We start from the raw sequence: 18,535 nt of genomic DNA, 5'->3' as shown, positions 1-18,535 counted from the left end.
AAAGATGTTGATCTTTTCATGAGTTTAAAGAGCTTTCTTAGTCCTGAGATGAAAGAATTAGATTCCATCATGGGGAGCTCTCCATATGGGGAGGGAGCTCTTGCTGGGTGGCGTTGGTGGGAGGCAGGTAATCAGGGATCTCTCCTTACCTGGAACCCCGAGAGCAGCTCCTTTGATTCAGGCTCCTTCTGTGGGCCTGACTTAATGGGAGATGCCATATCTTACCCTTTCGCTATGGCCCTTTGGGTCATTTGTTGGGCCCAGGGGCTTGTGCACAACAGACTAACTCTGTCCCTTTGCCTTCCTTCCCAACCCCAGGGCCCTCCTCCTGAAGGTGAGCCCCTGCAGCCCCCTCAGCCTGTGCAGTCCACACAGCCAGCCCAGCCTGTGCAGTCCACACAGCCTGCCCAGACAGCACCACCCTGCCCGCCCTCCCAACTCAGCCAGCCCGGCCAGCCACCAAGCGGCAAGATGCCTCAAGTGTCCCAGGAGGCAAAGGGGACTCAGACGGGAGTAGAGCAGCCTCGCCTCCCAGCTGGACCTGCAAACAGGCCGCCTGAGCCTCACACCCAGGTTCAGAGGGCACAAGTGGAAACAGGCCCGACTTCCTTTCCCTCCCCTGTGTCTGTCTCCATGAAGCCTGACCTTCCAGTCCCTCTTCCCGCTCAGACTGCCCCAAAACAGCCGTTGTTTGTTCCAACAACCTCTGGCCCCAGCACCCCACCAGGACTGGTTCTGCCACACACTGAATTCCAGCCAACCCCTAAACAAGATTCCTCTCCACACCTGACTTCACAGAGACCTGTGGATATGGTTCAGCTTCTGAAGGTAAGCATGAGCAGGGGCTGCCCTTCCTGGCCCCTAGATTTTATGCCATGTCAAATGTACTAGGATGCCCTAGTTAACAGACCCACAAGCTACAGCCTCTGGCTGTGTCCAGCGTGGCTCAGTCCTCCGGCCATGAGCTTACTTCTGTTTGTTTCCCTGTGTGCAGAAGTACCCCATCGTGTGGCAGGGCCTGCTGGCCTTGAAGAATGACACAGCTGCTGTGCAGCTCCACTTCGTCTCTGGCAACAATGTCCTGGCCCATCGGTCCCTGCCCCTTTCTGAAGGAGGGCCCCCACTAAGGATCGCCCAGAGGATGCGGCTGGAGGCATCGCAGCTGGAAGGGGTTGCCCGAAGGATGACGGTAAGACTCTCAGGCCCAGGTGAGCAACTGCCCCACCTACAGGGAGGGAAGACGTAGGTAGTCCCTGCCAGCCCATCTCCCTGATCTGTCATGGAAGCGTTAACTTCATTGTTGTTGTTGGAACAGAGTCTCACTCTGTCTCCCAAGTTGGAGTGCAGCGGCGCAATCTCTGTTCACTGTAGCCTCTTCCTCCCGGGTTGAAGCCATTCTTGTGCCTCAGCCTCCTGAGTAGCTGGGATTATAGGCATGCACCACCATGGCACCACCATACTCAGCTAATTTTTGTATTTTTAGTAGAGATGGGATTTCACCGTGTTGGCCAGGGCAGTCTTGAACTCCTGACCTCAAGTGATCTGGCTGCCTCAGCCTCCCAAAGTGCTGGGATTACAGGCCTGAGCCACTGTGCCTGGCCGGTATTACTGAAGTGAGCAATGAAGGGGTCCACTATGCTTCTACTTGGGGCGGGGGATGTAAAGTACCTCTAGACTCAGAAACAAGGCTTAACAGTTTTTAAAAATTATTATTTTTTAAATCAGCTTTCTCAGGTTGAAAAAGCTTTTTTTTTTTCTTTCATTCAAATATCAGGGTAGACTTTAAAGTCACCTCAGAGGTGGGGGTTTTTGTGGACCTGATACCATGGGTTGGATATGGGCTGCTGTTTGACTAAGAGGCCCCTGCTCACTGGCGGCTGACCTCTGCCTCAGGTGGAGACAGATTACTGTCTGCTGCTGGCTCTGCCCTGTGGCCGCGACCAAGAGGATGTTGTGAGCCAGACCGAGTCCCTCAAGGCTGCCTTCATCACTTACCTGCAGGCTAAGCAGGCGGCAGGGATCATCAACGTTCCCAATCCTGGCTCCAATCAGGTCGGTTGTCCTGTGTCCTTCCTTCACATATACACCCACAGGTGGGGCTGGTCAGGGTTGGTAGGTGGATTGACTCTTCTGGTACCCACTAGATCTGGCCGCAGAGCTTCCCAGAGGCGGGTAAAGGGGCATTTTGGACAGAAGTCAATAGAGCACATGGGGCGGGGCGCCATCACCCATCCTGAAGAGAACCCAGGGAACCGCTGAGAACACAGGTTTTCCATGAGTTTAAAGATAGGGAAGAGGGCCCCAGGGGGTTCCTGTATGTAGTTTTCTGACACCTGCTAGGTCTTCCAGTGGACGTAGTCCTGGACATTTACTGGTTGGGGACTGACTTGGCCTGGCTGTTAGCACTGGGCCTCTTCAGGGCCCCCCAGTGGAAATGGAGTTGTGGGGGGTCGAGAGGGTCCCACTTTGCTCTCTATCCTGTCTCCAGCCTGCCTACGTGCTGCAGATCTTCCCGCCTTGTGAGTTCTCTGAGAGTCACCTGTCCCGCCTGGCCCCTGACCTCCTTGCCAGCATCTCCAACATCTCTCCCCACCTCATGATTGTCATTGCCTCCGTGTGAGCCACTGAGTGGTTATCACCTCAGTGAATCTTCCCAGGGCTCTGCAGTAAAAACAAAGGACAACCCAGCCAAGCAGAGGAAGAAGCTGCCGAAGGGGACAGACTCCACTGCCAGACGGCCAGCCTCTCGCTGTCCTGCCGCCCGGCTCAGTCGGACAGACTTCCTCTGGGAGTGGTGCTGCTACCTTGTATGTTTACATGATGCTTTAGCCCAAGGACACATCACCAACCGATGGACTCGCAGACACCCTGGGGCTGGGTTTCTCTCTCCTCTTTTTGGAGAAAAGGAACAGGGCAGTGGAATGAAAAAAATTTTTTTTTGTTTTTAAGAAACAAGAAAACAGAACTGCCTTTGCACTAAATTAGTGACTTGGACTTTTGCCCAGTGAAGACAGGCTGTGACACTCTGGATGTCTCGGTGTGTGTAGACACACTTCGTGGACTCCTAACGCAGGAAGAACTTCAAACTTCTGCTGAGACCTTGGGGTCAAGGAACATTTCATTGGGTTTTTTTTGTCCGCCCCCATCTCCCTTGCTCATTCGGATGCATCACCTTAATTCTCCTGCTGCCACCGTCTTTGATTCACCGGGATGTACAGTTTACAGTTGAAGAGCAAACAGAAAGGTTTTCTCTTGGTGGGATATGCAGAACTTGGGATGTGTGTATATATAAATATATAATATATATAAATATATATAATACTGACTTAAAAAATCAAATCCCCCGACATACATTTTTTTTAATCTGTGCCAAAAATGTGTTTTCAGAGGAAATCTTATTTTCATATTCAGACTTTGTATTGCCCACTCATTTGTATAAGTGCGCTTCGGTACAGCACGGGTCCTGCTCCCGCGATGTGGAAGTGTCACATGGCACCTGTACAAAAAGACTGGCTAACCCCTCTTCCTATTACCTTGACCTCTTCCCCAACAACTTCCTAACACTTATTAATTTATGAAACTGTTTTTCTCAGCGCAGTTTTGTTTTGTGTGTCCATTGGATTACAGACTTTATTAAAAAATATAAAACACACCAAGTGTGAATGTGATTGTCACTTGGGTGGGAGGACGAACCATGGGTCCTTGGCTTATGGGAACAGTCAGCCCTTATCACGCTTTTGCTCCCCATGCCAAGTCTGTACATGGGAACTATTTCCCTTCTGCCTCCTAGTCACTCCTCCCCAAGGATAATTTTATCTTGTACAAAGGAGATTTTTGTCACGGACACTGAACCATTTCTCACAGGTCCTAACTGGTTCTTAGGTAATGTGGAAGGCACTTCCAGTTTTGATACAGAATATAACCGCACCCCATGCCATCTCAGAAACATCTTAGCAAGCTTTGGTTTCTTGTCTCTTGCCCCCTCTTCCCTTCTCCCAGTGTGAAACAGGCTGGCTCCTGCAGAGGCACTGGCCTGCTGGGGCCCCTTGGGACTCATATGATCCTGTATCTGCCTCTAGACAGAAGGATGGGAGTTGTGGACGGGCCTCCCCTGCAGCTGGATCCTCTACAAGCTGTGGAGTTGGGGCAGGGACATGGGGACTACAAAGTTGGTGGTCTCACTTGCAACACCAATGGGCTCCTACAAATGGGCCTGTCCTGGTGTTGAGAAGACAGTATCCCCCTCTGAACGGTGGACCACAGGTGCCGGGGCCAACTGCAGGCAGTGAGTCGAGATGGTACCTCCTGACTCCTTGCTGACAGGAGTGAGAAAGCTGCTCCACCAGCTCCCTCCGCCCCATCAAAGCCCCTGGCTGCTCCTTCCTGTCCCTCTGGGCCCCCAGCCTGGTGGCAGAGATGCCATCTTTTGAACCTTCCCAAAAGATGATGGCACTGGCTTGGCCTTAGTCCTCAGGCCAGGTAACCCTGAAGCAAGTGTGGCATCCATCTGCTCCCCTAGGCCCATCAGAGCCAGGGCAGTGGCCTGGGCCTGGCACTCTCCTTGGCCTACCTGGCCACTCTCGCTGGAAGGACCCCTGAGCCAAGCCTGGCAGCAGTGGCCTGTAAGCCAGGCTTGCTCTGGGTTGCCTGTGCCCTGGTAAGCAGTTGGTGGCCACCCCTACTGGTCCCTTCCCCAACTTCCCAACCTCTCCCCAACCTGGGCAGAAGGGGAGCAGGGTCATAGCTGTGGGGCGAGGGGAGGCCAGGCTGTAAAGATGAGCAGGTGAGAAGCCTCCAAACAAGATGGGATGAGGGCATGGGGCACATGGTGCCGAGGTCTCTCCAGCCCGAGTGTACTGCCCACTCCTCAACTTGGGGCAAAGCAGCCAGCCTGGCTCTGGTTGTAGTTGCATTCAGCAAGAGGGATGGGCTGACTTTCCCAGGAAGGCTGGTCCCTGGGTGGTACAGCCTTTCTGTGGCATCAGTTCTAGCTGCCAGCTCCCCACCCACCCCGCAGGGACCTATAGGCAGCATTAGAAAATAATCCAATTTATTCTCTCTAGGGAAGAGGCCACCCTTCCCGGTTCCAGGGTGCCACCCATCCTTAAATAAACAGTCAGGAGAAGGGCCGCCAGCTCACTCGGCAGGCGGCGGACATTCAGGAGCTGTAGGGGACGTCTCTGCCAGTGCGGGCTGGCCCTCAGCCCCATCCCGAGGGCGGAAGACCAGCTCCCCAGCCTGCAGCACCTGCCCGGCAGGCCACGTGCCACCTGGCCCATACTGCTGGTAGAAGTCCGCATCTGTCTGGAACATGACCAGTGCTTGGGCTGTGTGGATTCGCACGTGCTGAGCCAGGCTGTTGGCATCCAGAAACTTGTCCCCACAGGAGTCACAGGCATAGAGGATGTGAGTGTTGGGGTCTGTGGAGGTGGGACAGCAGTCAGAGTGGGAAGAACCCCGGGCTCTGCCCACATTCACCCCCGGGTGGCCCCCCTCACCTTCCTCCTGCACCTGCTTCACAGCTTTGCTGATCTCGGCCTTCAGGACTTCCGTCTCATCGGCTGTCACTGCAGCTCCCACCGGCACCACTGCGGGCAGAGTCGCAGGGCCTCAGGTGGAGGCACGGGCACTGCCCCATCATCGCCACCCTGGCAGCAAGCTGCCTGTGACTTCCCTCTGCTGCCCACAGCCCGCACCTGTGAGCTGAGTGACGGCTGTCGCTGCCAGTGCCTCAGTGGCCAGCGTGACCATGTCATCCACAGTGACCACGCTGACCTCACTGCCCTCCTCGGGCTCCAGGATCTTGATGCCTGCCTTGCCCTGATGCACCGTCTTCACGTGGGAGCGCAGGTTGTCTACCCGGTTGAAGCCACGCCCGCACTTATCACACAGGTAAGGCTTCTCTCCTGGGGGAGCAAGGTTCTCTCTCGCGTTTGGGGAAGGGGCCACAGGGGTGGGGTGGGAGGCCCTCAATAACTCATTTGCTCAGCAAGCCTGTCTTTTACAGCAGGAGGTGCTCTGGGGCAGCCACCAGAGCTGCACAGGTACCTCTAGTGACACTGGCACCTCTGGAAGCTCTAGGAAAATGGGGTCCTCGTTTGAACGGAACTGCCTTCAAGGCCACCTGCTGCAAGAGCTAGCACCCGAGGCTGGGGTCTGGGAGTCCCTTCCTTCCCGCTGCTCCCCACCTGGCAGCAGGGGCTGGGAAGGAACAGGCATGGCGGAGGCCACAGCTCACCAGTGTGGATGATGATGTGCTTGGACAGGTCCCCCACATTCACGAAGGCCTTGCTGCACACGCTGCACTTGTGTGGACGGATGTTGTCATGGTGGCGAATATGATTGGCCAGCTGGCTGGACTGGACAAATCTGTGGGGCCACAGGGAGGGACTCGCATGGAACTGCCCCAACCTGGGTCTCCCGCCTCACCCTCTAGACTGAAAAGGACCCCTGGGACCAGAGCCTGGGGCGTGGGCAGCAGTTAGCGCAAGTCCCCAGCCAAGCCCCCAGTGTGTCTTCTGAGCCCCCTCACTGTGGGGTGCCTGGGCAATGGGTGTGGGGGAGAGGGGGCAGGACCTCTTGCCGCAGCGCTCGCATACGTAGGGCTTCTCCCCGGTGTGCTGGCGTACGTGGGCGATGAGAGAGCTGGCCTGGGTGAAGGCCTTACCGCACATCACACACTGGCACGGCTTCTCACCTGGGGACCGGGCAGAAGCTGTTGGTGCCTGCTCCTCCCCGTGACCTCCCAGCCCTGGGCATGGCTGCTCACCACCCACCTGTGTGAATGCGGACATGCCGCTGCAGAGCGCCGGGGTCTGCAAACTGTCGCTGGCAGTGGATACACACGTAGGGCTTCTCCCCGCTGTGGATCCGAAGGTGCCGCTTCAGGTTCCCTGTGGCGAGACCGAGGGCGAACCTGGCGTGGGGCACCACCGGTGGCCGAGGAGCAGGGGTGTGAGGGCAGCCAGGGCAGCCCTGGCCCTACCTGAGGTGGTGAACTGCTTCCCACACTCTCGGCACTTGAGGGGCCCGTCAGCGATGTGGATCTTCAGGTGGGCCTTCAGGTTCCCTACCTGTGCCCAGGGAGGGGTCAGGGGGGCCACCCCACAGAGCTCGGCCCCGGGCCCCCTCACCTGCCCCTCCCACAAAGAAGCAATCGACTCAGTCTTGCCAGGGTCCGTGGAGGGCTCCATCTCTCCTGGGTTAGGAGAGGTCCCAGGTCCCAGTGGTGAGAGGTAAGCCGCCCCACCCCACTTTTTCAGAACCAAACCCCGCCCTGACTCGACCTGCCCTCCACAGAGCAGCCGGGAGCTCCCCCGCGGGAGTGGCTCTCGCTGGGCCTGTTTCCTGGGTGAACAGGCTGATGAGCTCCTGGAGGCGGGCCTGTGCTCCCCACCACCGCCCCACCACGTGGCATGCATGCGGCTGCGACCACCGGGGCTCCCAGGCGCTGGTTCCGGGAGGGGTCCACACACCTGGTTGAACTTCTTGTCGCAGTGTGGGCACTTGTGCTCCTTGTCCGTGTCGTGGGTCTCCAGGTGGCGCATCTTGGAAGTGGGGTCGGAGAAGGAGCGGCCGCAGTAGTCGCACTGGTAGGGCTTCTCGCCGCTGTGCACCAGCTGGTGGCGCTTGAGGTTGCCCGAGGTGGTGAAGAGCTTGCCGCAGTCCTCGCAGCGGTAGCGCGCCTCGCCCGAGTGCCGCTTCTTGTGCAGGTTGAGCAGGCTGATGAGGCGGTAGCTCTTCCCGCACTCCTCGCAGCCGTAGGGCTTCAGAGGGCTGCAGGGCCAGAAGGCGACAGGAGGCAGGGCTCGCTGGGGCGTGGAAGACCGGGCCTGGCAGAGGCCTGGTCAGGAGGCCGGCCTGGGGCAGTACCTGTGCGTCTTCTCATGGGCCTTGCAGGCCGCCGGGTCGGAAAAGGCCTTGCTGCACTCACGGCACGAGAAGGGCTTCTCCCCCGTGTGGATGCGGATGTGCCGCTTGAAGTTCCCCGTGTGCGTGAACTCCTTCCCACAGTCCTGCGGGTGCAGCAGGGAAGCGGGGTGTGAGGGGGCAGCCGGTGGGAGGCCGGAGGGAGGCTGGCAGGGAGGGCTGGCCACACTCTCCCGCACCTCGCACTTGTGGATGACGGAGCCATAGGCCTTGGACTCCGTGCGATCACCGTAGGTGCCTGAGCGCAGCAGGCCCCGGGCCTCGGCGCCGAGCTCCTGCCCCGAGTCTGTGCCCGCTGACTCCTCGTTCTCGTTCTCCTCGGGGGCCTCTCCGTTCTCCAGCTGGGGACCCTCCTCCTTGACCTCAGCTGGCCCTGCGCCCTCCTCCTCTTGCTCCTCTTGCTCCTCTTGCTCCTCTTCCCCTTTCCGGGCGGGCTCCACCTCCATTTCTGCGGAGAGAAAGGCAAGCACGGAGGCGCCTCAGAGGGCGCGGGGACCTCGCAGCCAGGCCTGGGTCTGGACCCCACACACAGCCCTCTCTGCCTGAGCGCCTGTCACGGGCACCGGCAACATGTGGAAGGGACAGTAAATGGCCCCAGCACTGGCCAAGGAAAGCCCCCGGGGGGCCTGTGAACTGGGTATTTGCTGCCTGGCGGATGCAGGTAGGGGCTCAGCCAGCTGGGGTGGGTGCTGTCGGCCAGCAGGCACTGGAGGGTTGCTGTGGGTGGGAAGGCACCCCTGCACGGTGCTCAAAGCTGGGAAGCAGCAGAAGCTCCAGGCCTTTGAAGGACGTGCCTGCGCTCACAGATACACGGCTAGCATGGTCAGCCAAGGAACGACCTCGAGACTCAAGAACATGCGAAGACCGAGGTGTCCCAAAGCTGAAGTGCATGGTGACTCCAAGTGGGACTGGCTGGAGGCAGGAGGAGAGAGGGAGGCCCCAGTGCGCAGTGGAGGCAGGGCCCTGGGAGGATGCCCCAGGGAGGGCCTGGTCCTGGCTGGGCGGGGCTACCTTGCTCCGAGCTCTCGGACAAAGCAGCCTCAGCTTCTGCGGCAGCCATGCCACTAGTGGGGTCTGGCTTGAGCTCCGCAGGCGGCGGCTCCCGGGGTGCATCGGCTTTCTCTGTCTGCTCTGCACCTGGGTGGGGGAAGCACCGGAGACTGGATTGCTACCCTCTCCCCAGGGATCGGATACCTTTCCTGGACCAGCCAGCTGGTGGTGGCTGTATATGGCCCAGGAGGGGAGGCCCCAGCACACCCCTAGCTGAGGCTGTTGTGTCTGCTCTGTCTGAAACAGACCCCCTGGGACACATAATAGGTCATTCTGGGTAACACACAAGCTCAAGAGGTGCAGGTGCCCATGCCACCTGCCCCAAGGCAGCCCTCACTACTCCCAGCCCAGGCCGCTGGGAGGTGACAGGGCAGCTAGCTGGGTCCTTCGCATCTGACTCACCGCTGGCTGTGCTCTGGGCCTGACCGCCACGCTCCTCCTTGAGGTCCCTGCTGGGGCCTGTGGGTGCGCTGCGTCCTGCCTGCTCCAGCCTGCTCAGCGTGCTGGTGGCCGCCTTCTCCTCTTTAGCTCTCTTGTCCCCTCCTGGAGATGGTACAGGGCAGACCTGCCGTTTCCCATCAAGTGCCCGCCATTTGGAGGTATGAGGTGGCCCAGAACTTGCTAGGTCTTCCTCGTCCTCCCTAGGGTACCTCTAAGTAGTGGTTTGCTGATTTGTTCATTCACCAAATTATTCACAGCGCACCCACTCCATGCCAGCTGATGGCTGGGCAGTGGGAATACAACAGTGATGGTTCCTGCTTGTGTGGGATATGCAGACCTCATGTGTGCACTAACGGAGCTGATCAGAGGTCAGCACTAGGAAAGGGAGGAATGCGGCCTCTGGAAGTCTACAGCAAGGCACCTGGCCCACAGTGGGCATCTGAGGTCTTTATCTTAGCAGCTAAGGGGAGTGGAAGGAGGGGCTCAGGAGAACAGACCCACAGGAGGGTTTAGGAGCAAACCCTGCCCATGTGCAAAGGCACTGAACCAGGCACGGCTCCCAGGTGCTCTGCAGGGGAACCCATGTGCAAAGGCACTGAACCAGGCACGGCTCCCGGGTGCTCTGCAGGGGAAAGGCAGGCAGAGAGGCCACCCTCAGACCTGAGGCAAACTCTCGCCAGCACCCACAACCGAGTCAGGGCCAGATGAGGAAACTGAGACCCAGAAAGTCAGAGGCAGAGCTCACGTCAAGAGCCAAGGTCTCTGGCCATCTGCTTGGGAGCAGCTGCCAATAACCCACCTTCTGTGGCCAAGGCCTCCGCATTTCCCCCAGGGCTGGTAGCCGGCTCAGCAAGTGACTTGAGGGCATGGCAGGCTGTGATGATGTCCTGCATTTGGAGGAAGGTGGCCACGGCCAGCACATCATCCACGTTCTCAGGGCTCAGGCTCAGCTTGGCCGTGTACATAAACTCCAGCACCTGCCCCAGGCCTGCCGAGGACAGGACAGCTGTCAGAGACCCACCTCAAGATCCGGCACTGGCAGCCTGCCCCACCACTCCACCCAGCAGCAGGACGCAGGGATTTAGGAACAGCTGAGTGGCAAGCCTGCATCGCCCCATCTCCTGTGTGGGGAGGAGGCAGGTAACCTGGAGGATCTCAGCACTGCCAATAGCCCTTGAAAAGAAGTGCTCACTGAGGGTCTCAATGCCCGCCCTGCACAGAGGACAGGTGTGAACACCTGCCCTGCACAGAGGACAGGAGGTGTGAATGCCCGCACTGCACAGGGAACAGAAGGTGCGACTGTCCACCCTGCATGGAGGAGGATGGGCTGTGAATGCCACCCGTGCATGGAGAAAAGGAGGTGTGAATATGCACCCTGCACAGAGGACGGGGGTATAAACGCCCACTCTGCACGGAGGACAGAGTGTGAATGCCTGCCCTGGACGGGGACAGAGGTGTGAATGCCCACCCCGCATCAGGGAGAGATGGTGTGAACACCTGCCCTCCACACCCTCTACTTGGCCGCTACACTTTACCAGCAGAGGACACTCCAACCTGACTTTCATCAGTGCTCTGCTACCAACTCTGTATCTGACTGACCTCCAGGCCGGTCACTGACCTCTTTGGATCTCAGTTTCCACATCTATAAAATGGGAGAATAATACCTTCTCACGGCATGTCATGCCAGTCTGGGCTGGGAGTCCGAATCCAGGACCAGTTCCTTCCACAACCCCAAAGTCTTCCTGACACTGCTCCCAGCCCCTAGGCCCTCCCCATCACCTCTCCCCACACTTCTAGTTAGCACTGGGGTAGATGCTTCAGGACTGACTCTCCCATGGAAAGGGGCCAGAGGGCATAGAGTCTGCCTGCTCTCTGCCCTTCCCAATGAGGCTTTTCCTGTGTTCACTGCGGCCTAGAGCTCATCATGAGCCTTTCCTGCCAGTTCTCCCCTTACCACTCCACTCCCAATCAAGACACGTCCCCGAAAGGTGGGAGGAACTTAGTACTGACATGCTCATGGCCTGAAGCCTGTGCGGGAGGCCTGTTGCATCCCACAGCCTGCAGATGCTGCCCCTGGAGGGCCTAGCATGGCACAGGGCCAGCCATAGCTTCTGGCCCTCAGCAAGCTCAGCCCCAGCCCTGAAGGGGTACCTGCCGCGTTACTGATGTCCAGGTGCACCACGTCCTTCTGGTCCACAAAGAGCATTTTGAAGTACTCGCTGCAGGCCGCCAGCACTGCTTTATGAGCCTTAAAGTGAACACCGTCCACCACAAAGGTGCAGTCACAGAGAAGCCCCAGCTGCCGCTGCTGGTTCAGCTGTTCCAAGACGTGCTGGCTGTGCTGGGGAAAGTCCATGGCTGCAGAAAGCCAAAGGGCGTTGGGGTTAGCATGGAGAAAGGACCTCAGACACACTCAGTCATTCCCAAACTCCCAGACAAGCATCACGGAGAAGACAGAATTAAAACAAGTGAGGGCATTTCTGCCACAAAAGGGCAATTCACTCCAGATACCCCCTGCAAACCCAACTCAACCAACTGGTGGTTCCTGGATTCCTGGGTTTACTGGCCAGGAAAAGTGGCCCAAACCAAAAAGCATTGGGGCACCAACACGAGGCAGCCGCCTCTGTATCCAGCCTGGTAATCACATGAAAAAGTCAAAAAAGGGAACAAACACAGAACACTGAAATGTGTCATCATTTCAAAAATGAAAAGACATGGTCACTTTAACGTTTGTTACAAAAAGAATGCATGACAATCTCAGAATAAAGGACAGATGTTTCAATTGTTTTCTTTAAGAAAACTTTCCTATCTTGTTATTTTTCTCATTCTCTCATGGACAGGTGAAGACAAGACGGTGTTTCATCAGCCAGCGTTGCAGAACTTGGCCCCTCTCAGGCTCTGCGCATACCCCATCCCCCCGCCAAAGCCTAGCTCTCCCTCTCTTTCCGACTCATGGGAACTACCTAGAGTTGCAGTCTTCTGACTCTAGAAACCTGTGTCCTGGTGGCCATCCCAGGAGAAACAACTTAAATCCTGACACCAAGAGCTGCTGACCTGGCCACAACTTCTCTGTCGAGGGCCTCACTTAATGCCTGGAAATCCCACAAGTGAAAATGCTCAGGAAAATTCCATGGCCTGGTGCCGAGCAGTCTTGAACCACACAAGCTGTGACTAAGTAACTATCTAAAACAGCTCTCCCTCCCGCCCCACCACCACCCAGAGTCGGCGTCAATATCAGCAATTGTCTAGGGAAAATAAGCAGGCCCTCTTTTCTAGAAAGAACCCATTTCAGAATGTTTGAAGAGAAAAGTCAACACCCACTGTCTGGGGCCACATTAGACATATTCAACTGGGCACGGCTGTCACGCCCTGGCCCAGGATCTGCTAAGGGGTAGTGAGTTCTCTGCCTGCTCCTCTTCTCTGAGGCCTGAGTTGGCACGGGGCTGGATCCCTGCTTCTGGGCAGCTGAGAGGGACACTTTGAGGCTCTCTGCCCCCAGTTTCGGCAGCTCTGCCCCAGCTTGGGCGCTCCCCTGTGACATCAGCATCTTGGGGGTGAATCACCGCGGCAGCTCTGAAGCTGCCGTGGCCATGCATGGCTGTTGGGCTGTGATGAGTTGCAGGGGAAGCCACACCTCTCACACCAGCACAGGTCGGCCTTGAAGGGCGCCAAGGCCCCCTGCCATGTGATGTCTGGAAACTTTTCACAAGTGGGGGTATCTGCTGAGGTGGGGGAAGTGACGCAACAAATAATGGGGTGCGTGGCAGTGACAACGGGCATGAGCCACAGCGCACCAGCCTCTGAGCCACAAGTTTAGCACTGCAGCTGCTGCCGGAGACCCAGAAACGGCCGTTTCCTCCCCCAAACATCTCCGCCCCAGCTTCGGCTCTCCCAGTGACATTCCTAAATGGCTGTGGCTAGAGCCCTAAGTGTAAGCACTGGAGAGCCAGGGCCAGCTCCGCAATCAGGAGGTAAGGCCCTGGGGCAGCTGGCCCCGCACCAAAGCCAAGTGGCTGGCAGCAGCCCACGGCCACCTGGAGCATAGCATAGAGGCCTTTCTTTCCTGTTCTCGGTCCCTGGAAGCAGCAGGTTCCCATCTGTGACCTGAAGGAACACAAGGGAGAATCGTGGCTGTGCTGCTCCTATGCACTGGACGTGGGGAGGCACCAATGTCCAGCTTGTGGATCAAGACTTCAAGGGCACAAAGGGCAATGTGGGTGCAGAAGGAACCAAAGGTAGGGGCGAGGTGGGCCCAGGCCACGTCAACCCTAGAGCTGTCTTCTCCTGGCTGTGGAAAAGGTCACGCGAGCACACAGGTGTGTGGGTGGCAAGCCCTGGGCCTCAATTGCTAGTCATCCCCTACATACCCAGGAGCCCCAAGTGCAGAAGAGGGGAATACCAGGGCCCACACAGGGCAAAATCCTCAACTGGCTTCAGAAGCAGCCCATCTGGAACTTGCAAGTGAGGCCCAACCCTTCTCTCCTGGCTGTGTGCCCGGCTTCCTCACCTTCCCCAGGAGCCAACCTGAAACTTAAGCCACCCAGGTGCTAAAACAACCTGGGGAGCATCAGCTGAACCCCCAGAGGTACAGACAACCCTCTAGCAGGAAAACCATCTGACCTGCCAGGAAGAGACAAGTGAGAAGACTCCTAGCCAAGGGGAGGGACAGGATCAATCCACCTGTCTGGGCCCAAGTCTGAGATGAGCCTCCCTGTGGCCATGTGCCCTGGGGCTTCCTGGCAAGCACAGCCCCGCCCGGCCATACAGCTGTCCTGGGACTGGATGGATGGATGGATGGATGGATGGATGGATGGATGGATAAGCTCAATAGATTAGATAAGACACATTTGCTAGATAATAAAATAGTAAAGGCCCTGAGGACATACCACCACCAGCCAAGAGAGCAGCTGTGTGCCCATGAGCAACGTTCACTTTTCCAATGCAAGATGCCCACCCAGAAGTGGGCTCCTCCCACACATGGGTGTTAGGAGGAGAAACAGAGGCGTCTGTAATCCTCTGAGGCCGCTCCAACAGAGACATGCACCAAAAGGGAAGAAAACAGGAGAGATGCTAAGAGGTAGGGAGGAAGAAGTGAAGATGGGCAAAGTAAGGGAAGGAAAGGAGAGGGGAAGGAAGTAAGGGAGGGAGGGAGGGAGGGGCCCTGTACCCACAGAGAGATCAGCGGCAGCTGAAATGCACTTACTAGTACGATCTGGGACTGGCCTCCCAGGGGTGCAAGAGCAGCTCGAGGGGGCCAGGAGGGGGCAGACCAAGTGCTAAATGGTGTCACCCGCAGAACTGTGTCACCGTGGACTTTACAACCCGAGCCGCACCCTCATGGGGCAAGTGGAGCTCAGGGTCCCCCAGGCTGTTCCCCAGCCGGGAAGCTCGAACAGCCCCTCTCTAAGGCCTGTGGTGAGATGGGAGGTATGGCCAGCTGGGTCCTTCCCTCAGAGGGGCTGAGCTAGAACTAGGCAGTCCCCCACCTCCAACCCACGTGAACTGCTCTGGAGGGATCACCAGCCTGTGTCCTAGTTCCTCTCTTATCTGTTCCTCAGTGACAGGAACCCAGCAGGATGGCTAAGCTTGGATGGACACAGGAAGAGGGTCTGGGAGCGAAGGGGCGTGCGGGTCCTAGGAGCATATCGCCTCCCAAGTACATGCTAGGACGTGCTGTCTGAGGAGACGCTAACCACAGTAATCAGATCAACAGCCAGCTGCTCCCCATCACCTGTGCGGGCACAGACGGTGAAGAAATACTGTTCCCACCAGGCAGCCTGCCCCCACCCCACCCTTGGAATACGGTGACCATCACTCAAGCACAAGTGTCAAGGTCTGTGGTCTTTACTTCATCTCACGTGACGGGTGATAAATACGGGCACTAGTTAAAGCGACTTCTAAGGAAGATCCGAAAACCTTAGACCCACGGAAAACGCCAACAGAACAAGACCACAGAGCCCAGCAGCCCAGAGTCCTCATTTTAGATGCAGACTGACCTGACCACCCCCTCACAAAGTCTTGGCTGCAATCGGGCACCTTTTCCCAACACCTCCAGTCACTCAGTTTTCCTCTCTGACCTCGGGTGTCAGAGCTGGGAGGCTGTCCTGATGACCAAAAGCTTAGCTGGACACAGAGCCCTGGGCTCCTTCACAAGGAATTCACTGAGGAACAAAAAAGTGAGGCACTGAGGACACCTGCAGTGTGAGTCCGGACAAGCACACTGACACAGCGGAACGGACGCAGCGGAACTGACACGGCGGAACAGACGTGGACGATGTAGGGCCCCTCTCAGGATGGCCAGCAGTTCTTCCCCTGCCAGGGCCACCAAGCCTCCCATGGAGAGACGCTGTCTCTTTCCCTTCCATTGGAATCTGGATGGCCCAGTGACGACTCTGACCATCAGGATGCAGGGACTGTGCCGATTCCAGACCTAAACCTAAAGAAGCCTGGAAGATCCTGCTCTGGCTCCTGGGAACCCAGTCACCGAGCTGGAGGAAAGTCCAGGCTCCCGTGTGAGTGGGAAACACACGGAGGGGCTCTGGGGAGAGGGCACGCGGAGAACAGCAGAGAGGCCTCTGACAGCACCAGCGCTGTGTGGCGAGGGACACTTCCCTGGACCTCCCAGCCCAGCTGCTCGCTGTTGCACGCACGGCCTCAGCCAACAGCTCGGAGCAAGCGACTGCCCGTTCATCCATAAAACGGTAAGAAATACTGACTCACTGATGACTTATGCCACTGGGTTTTGGGGTGGTGTGCTGTGCAGCAAGAGATAGGAGACAGACGGTAAAACTATAAAGAAAAGGAAGTGATTAAGCCAAAGGTTCAGGATGATGGTTCTCCCTGGACGGGGGAGGGTAAGCAGGGGACTTCTGAGATCCTGGAAGAGTTCTCTTTCTTTACTTGGAGGCCCCTGGATTTATTACTTAAACTAAACGTGTATATTTCATGTACATTTACATGAAAACTATTTCAATTTTTTAAAAAAAAATTATTATTTTTTTGTAGAGGCAGGGTTTCACTATGTTGCCCAGGCTGGTCTCAAACTCCTGAGCTCAAGCAATCTGCCTACCTTGGCCTTCTAAAGTGCTGGGATTACAGGTGTGAGCCACTGCACCCAGTCATTTTTCAAAAATTTTAGTAGAAAAAGTGAGATTCAGTTGCCAGATTTGATCCAGTCATGGCACGGAGTGTGCAGGCCAAGGCTGGGTTGCTCCCAACCACACTCCTGGCCATGCTCACCAGGGCTGCCTTGAGGCCCAGCATGGCAGCGACGGTCAGAGGAGCTAAGAGAACCACCGAGGCTCCTGTGGGTAGGATTCAGGAGGGCTGGCCCCAGAAAGCACAACCCATTGCATCTGTCTTGCAGTTCCAAAGCACCATAGGCTGCTGAGTAAGAAAGGTTTCTGTTTGGGCCATGAAATCCACTCTGGTACCAAGTTCCACATTGCTGCCTCCACGACGCAGGGATTCCAGTGGCAGCTGAGCCCCGTGGAAGCAGCAGAGCTTCCCGGGACAGGCCAAGCAGGATCTGGATCCAGGTTCCACCAGCCACTCGCAGGTGATCTCCAGCAAAGCTTCTCCAATGGCCAATGGGGCTAAGGGTATGACTTCCTTTGTGACAGGATTAAATTCAGTAACACATGTCAAGGCCTGGTACAGTGCCCGGCACGTCGTGAGCATGCAGCAAACTGCTGTGACCAGGAAGCACAGATGCACGATAGTTCTGTTTTTTTAGGCCAAAGACTTTATCAGATGGTTTCTATATACCCCTTTATGCTGGGCACACTGGGTGTGTTTCAAAACCATGTGGTGACTTGACCTTGTTAAGAGGTTGTAATCATAACCCATTACTCCTAAATGCAATCTGGAAAAATCCCAGAGCACAATTAGCATGAAGAGAGGGAGGAAGTGACGGGAGGGGCACTGAGTGGAGAGACATCTAGAGCTATTGTCTCTGCCAGGAGGCACTTTATATTGAACAACTGTTCTGTTAAACTCCAAGGGTGCTCCAAGGCGAAGGCTGGAGTGCAGGCCCAGAGCGCTAAGTGGCCCCAGAGAGCACAGCTCCATCTCAGAGTCAAATGGACACCTGTCAAACATGAAATGTTACCCAGGTTATTAGTGTGCACTAAACTACCTGCAGGGTTTCCACACTGCCTCAAAGGGAAGCCATTAAGCCAGGAAGCAACTGGCCTACCATAGGGAGACACTGATCTTCACAAACAACAGTCCCCGGCTCCCAGAATAAGCTGCACCCAGCTATGAGCCTTGTCATGAGCCATCTCGTGCCCAGGTGCTTGAGGAACCTAAGGGCACGTGAGAAGGATCACCATTTGGCTTCCAGTTGCTCAGCATTCTTGATTTTCTAGAAATACAGGTGGATCAACATAAACTTCCAAAGGAGCCAGGTACAATGGCTCACGCCTGTAATCCCAGCACTTTAGGAGGCCAAGGCAGGAGGACTGTGGGAGGTTTGAAACCAGCCTAGGCAACATGGTACAACCCTGTCTCTACAAAAGAAATTAAAAAACTACCCGAGTGTGGTGGCACACACCTGTGGTACCAGCTACTCAGGAGGCTGAGAGAGGAGGATAGATTAAGCCTAGGAGGTCGAGGCTGCAGTGAGCTGTGATTGTGCCACTGCACTCCAGCCTGGGTGATGGAGCAAGACCCTGTCTCAAAAAAAACAAACAAACAACTTCTGGCCAGGCGCGGTGGCTCACGCCTATAATCCCAGCACTTTGGGAGGCCAAGGCTGGTGGATCACTTGAGGTCAGGAGTTTGAGGCCAGCCTGGCCAACATGGCAAAACCCCATTTCTACTGAAAATACAAAAATTAGCCAGGTGTGGTGGTGCGCGTCTATAGTCCCAGCTACTCAAAAGGCTGAGGCAGGAGAATCACTTGAACCCGGGAGGCAGAGTTAACAGTGAGCCAAGATCACACCACTGCACTCCAGCCTGGGTGACAGAGTGAGACTCTATCTCCAAAAACAAACAAACAAATGAAAACTTCCAAGAAAATGGAAGTTCACACCAGGCCAGGCTTGTGAGCATGAAACCTACCTGCCCAACCCCACCAACCACCCCAGTTTGACAACACATTCCTTTGAGTGCA

At 56.5% G+C, this 18,535-nt stretch overlaps 2 protein-coding genes and 1 long non-coding RNA gene across 5 annotated transcripts in view; 2 read left to right on the top strand and 1 right to left on the bottom strand.

Annotated features, from left to right (window-relative positions):
* SPEN (spen family transcriptional repressor) overlaps nucleotides 1–3,652 on the top strand; it is a 100,665-nt gene extending 97,013 nt beyond the window's left edge. Inside the window, exons 12-15 of one of the 2 annotated variants that reach the window (XM_023193503.2) lie at nucleotides 319–828; nucleotides 995–1,189; nucleotides 1,894–2,052; nucleotides 2,489–3,652. In XM_023193503.2, the coding sequence (XP_023049271.1) occupies nucleotides 319–828; nucleotides 995–1,189; nucleotides 1,894–2,052; nucleotides 2,489–2,620 (996 nt within the window). In that variant the 3' untranslated portion in view covers nucleotides 2,621–3,652. The remainder of the gene's footprint in view (nucleotides 1–318; nucleotides 829–994; nucleotides 1,190–1,893; nucleotides 2,053–2,488) is intronic. The other variant, XM_023193504.2, reaches the window with a different exon arrangement.
* Nucleotides 3,653–5,033: 1,381 nt separating this feature from the next.
* ZBTB17 (zinc finger and BTB domain containing 17) overlaps nucleotides 5,034–18,535 on the bottom strand; it is a 35,528-nt gene continuing 22,026 nt past the window's right edge. For both annotated transcript variants that reach the window (XM_023193506.1, XM_023193505.1), the window contains 14 exons: nucleotides 11,572–11,778; nucleotides 10,220–10,408; nucleotides 9,382–9,522; nucleotides 8,941–9,066; nucleotides 8,109–8,377; nucleotides 7,873–8,015; nucleotides 7,476–7,776; nucleotides 6,986–7,073; nucleotides 6,777–6,893; nucleotides 6,577–6,697; nucleotides 6,239–6,369; nucleotides 5,697–5,906; nucleotides 5,499–5,588; nucleotides 5,034–5,420 (listed from right to left, as the gene is read on the bottom strand). In XM_023193506.1, coding sequence (XP_023049274.1) covers nucleotides 5,137–5,420; nucleotides 5,499–5,588; nucleotides 5,697–5,906; nucleotides 6,239–6,369; nucleotides 6,577–6,697; nucleotides 6,777–6,893; nucleotides 6,986–7,073; nucleotides 7,476–7,776; nucleotides 7,873–8,015; nucleotides 8,109–8,377; nucleotides 8,941–9,066; nucleotides 9,382–9,522; nucleotides 10,220–10,408; nucleotides 11,572–11,776 — 2,415 coding nt within the window. In that variant the 5' untranslated portion in view covers nucleotides 11,777–11,778 and the 3' untranslated portion in view covers nucleotides 5,034–5,136. The remainder of the gene's footprint in view (nucleotides 5,421–5,498; nucleotides 5,589–5,696; nucleotides 5,907–6,238; nucleotides 6,370–6,576; nucleotides 6,698–6,776; nucleotides 6,894–6,985; nucleotides 7,074–7,475; nucleotides 7,777–7,872; nucleotides 8,016–8,108; nucleotides 8,378–8,940; nucleotides 9,067–9,381; nucleotides 9,523–10,219; nucleotides 10,409–11,571; nucleotides 11,779–18,535) is intronic.
* Nucleotides 13,282–17,945, top strand: LOC111527292. The gene is made up of 3 exons (XR_002726619.1): nucleotides 13,282–14,497; nucleotides 14,979–16,121; nucleotides 16,787–17,945. It is a non-coding gene; the product is annotated as an uncharacterized LOC111527292 (long non-coding RNA).

This window comes from Piliocolobus tephrosceles, chromosome 1, assembly GCF_002776525.5.
Source record: "Piliocolobus tephrosceles isolate RC106 chromosome 1, ASM277652v3, whole genome shotgun sequence".
NCBI lineage: Eukaryota > Metazoa > Chordata > Mammalia > Primates > Cercopithecidae > Piliocolobus > Piliocolobus tephrosceles.
Note: the sequence above shows the minus strand (reverse complement) of the source record. Positions and strands in the feature narration are given on the sequence as shown.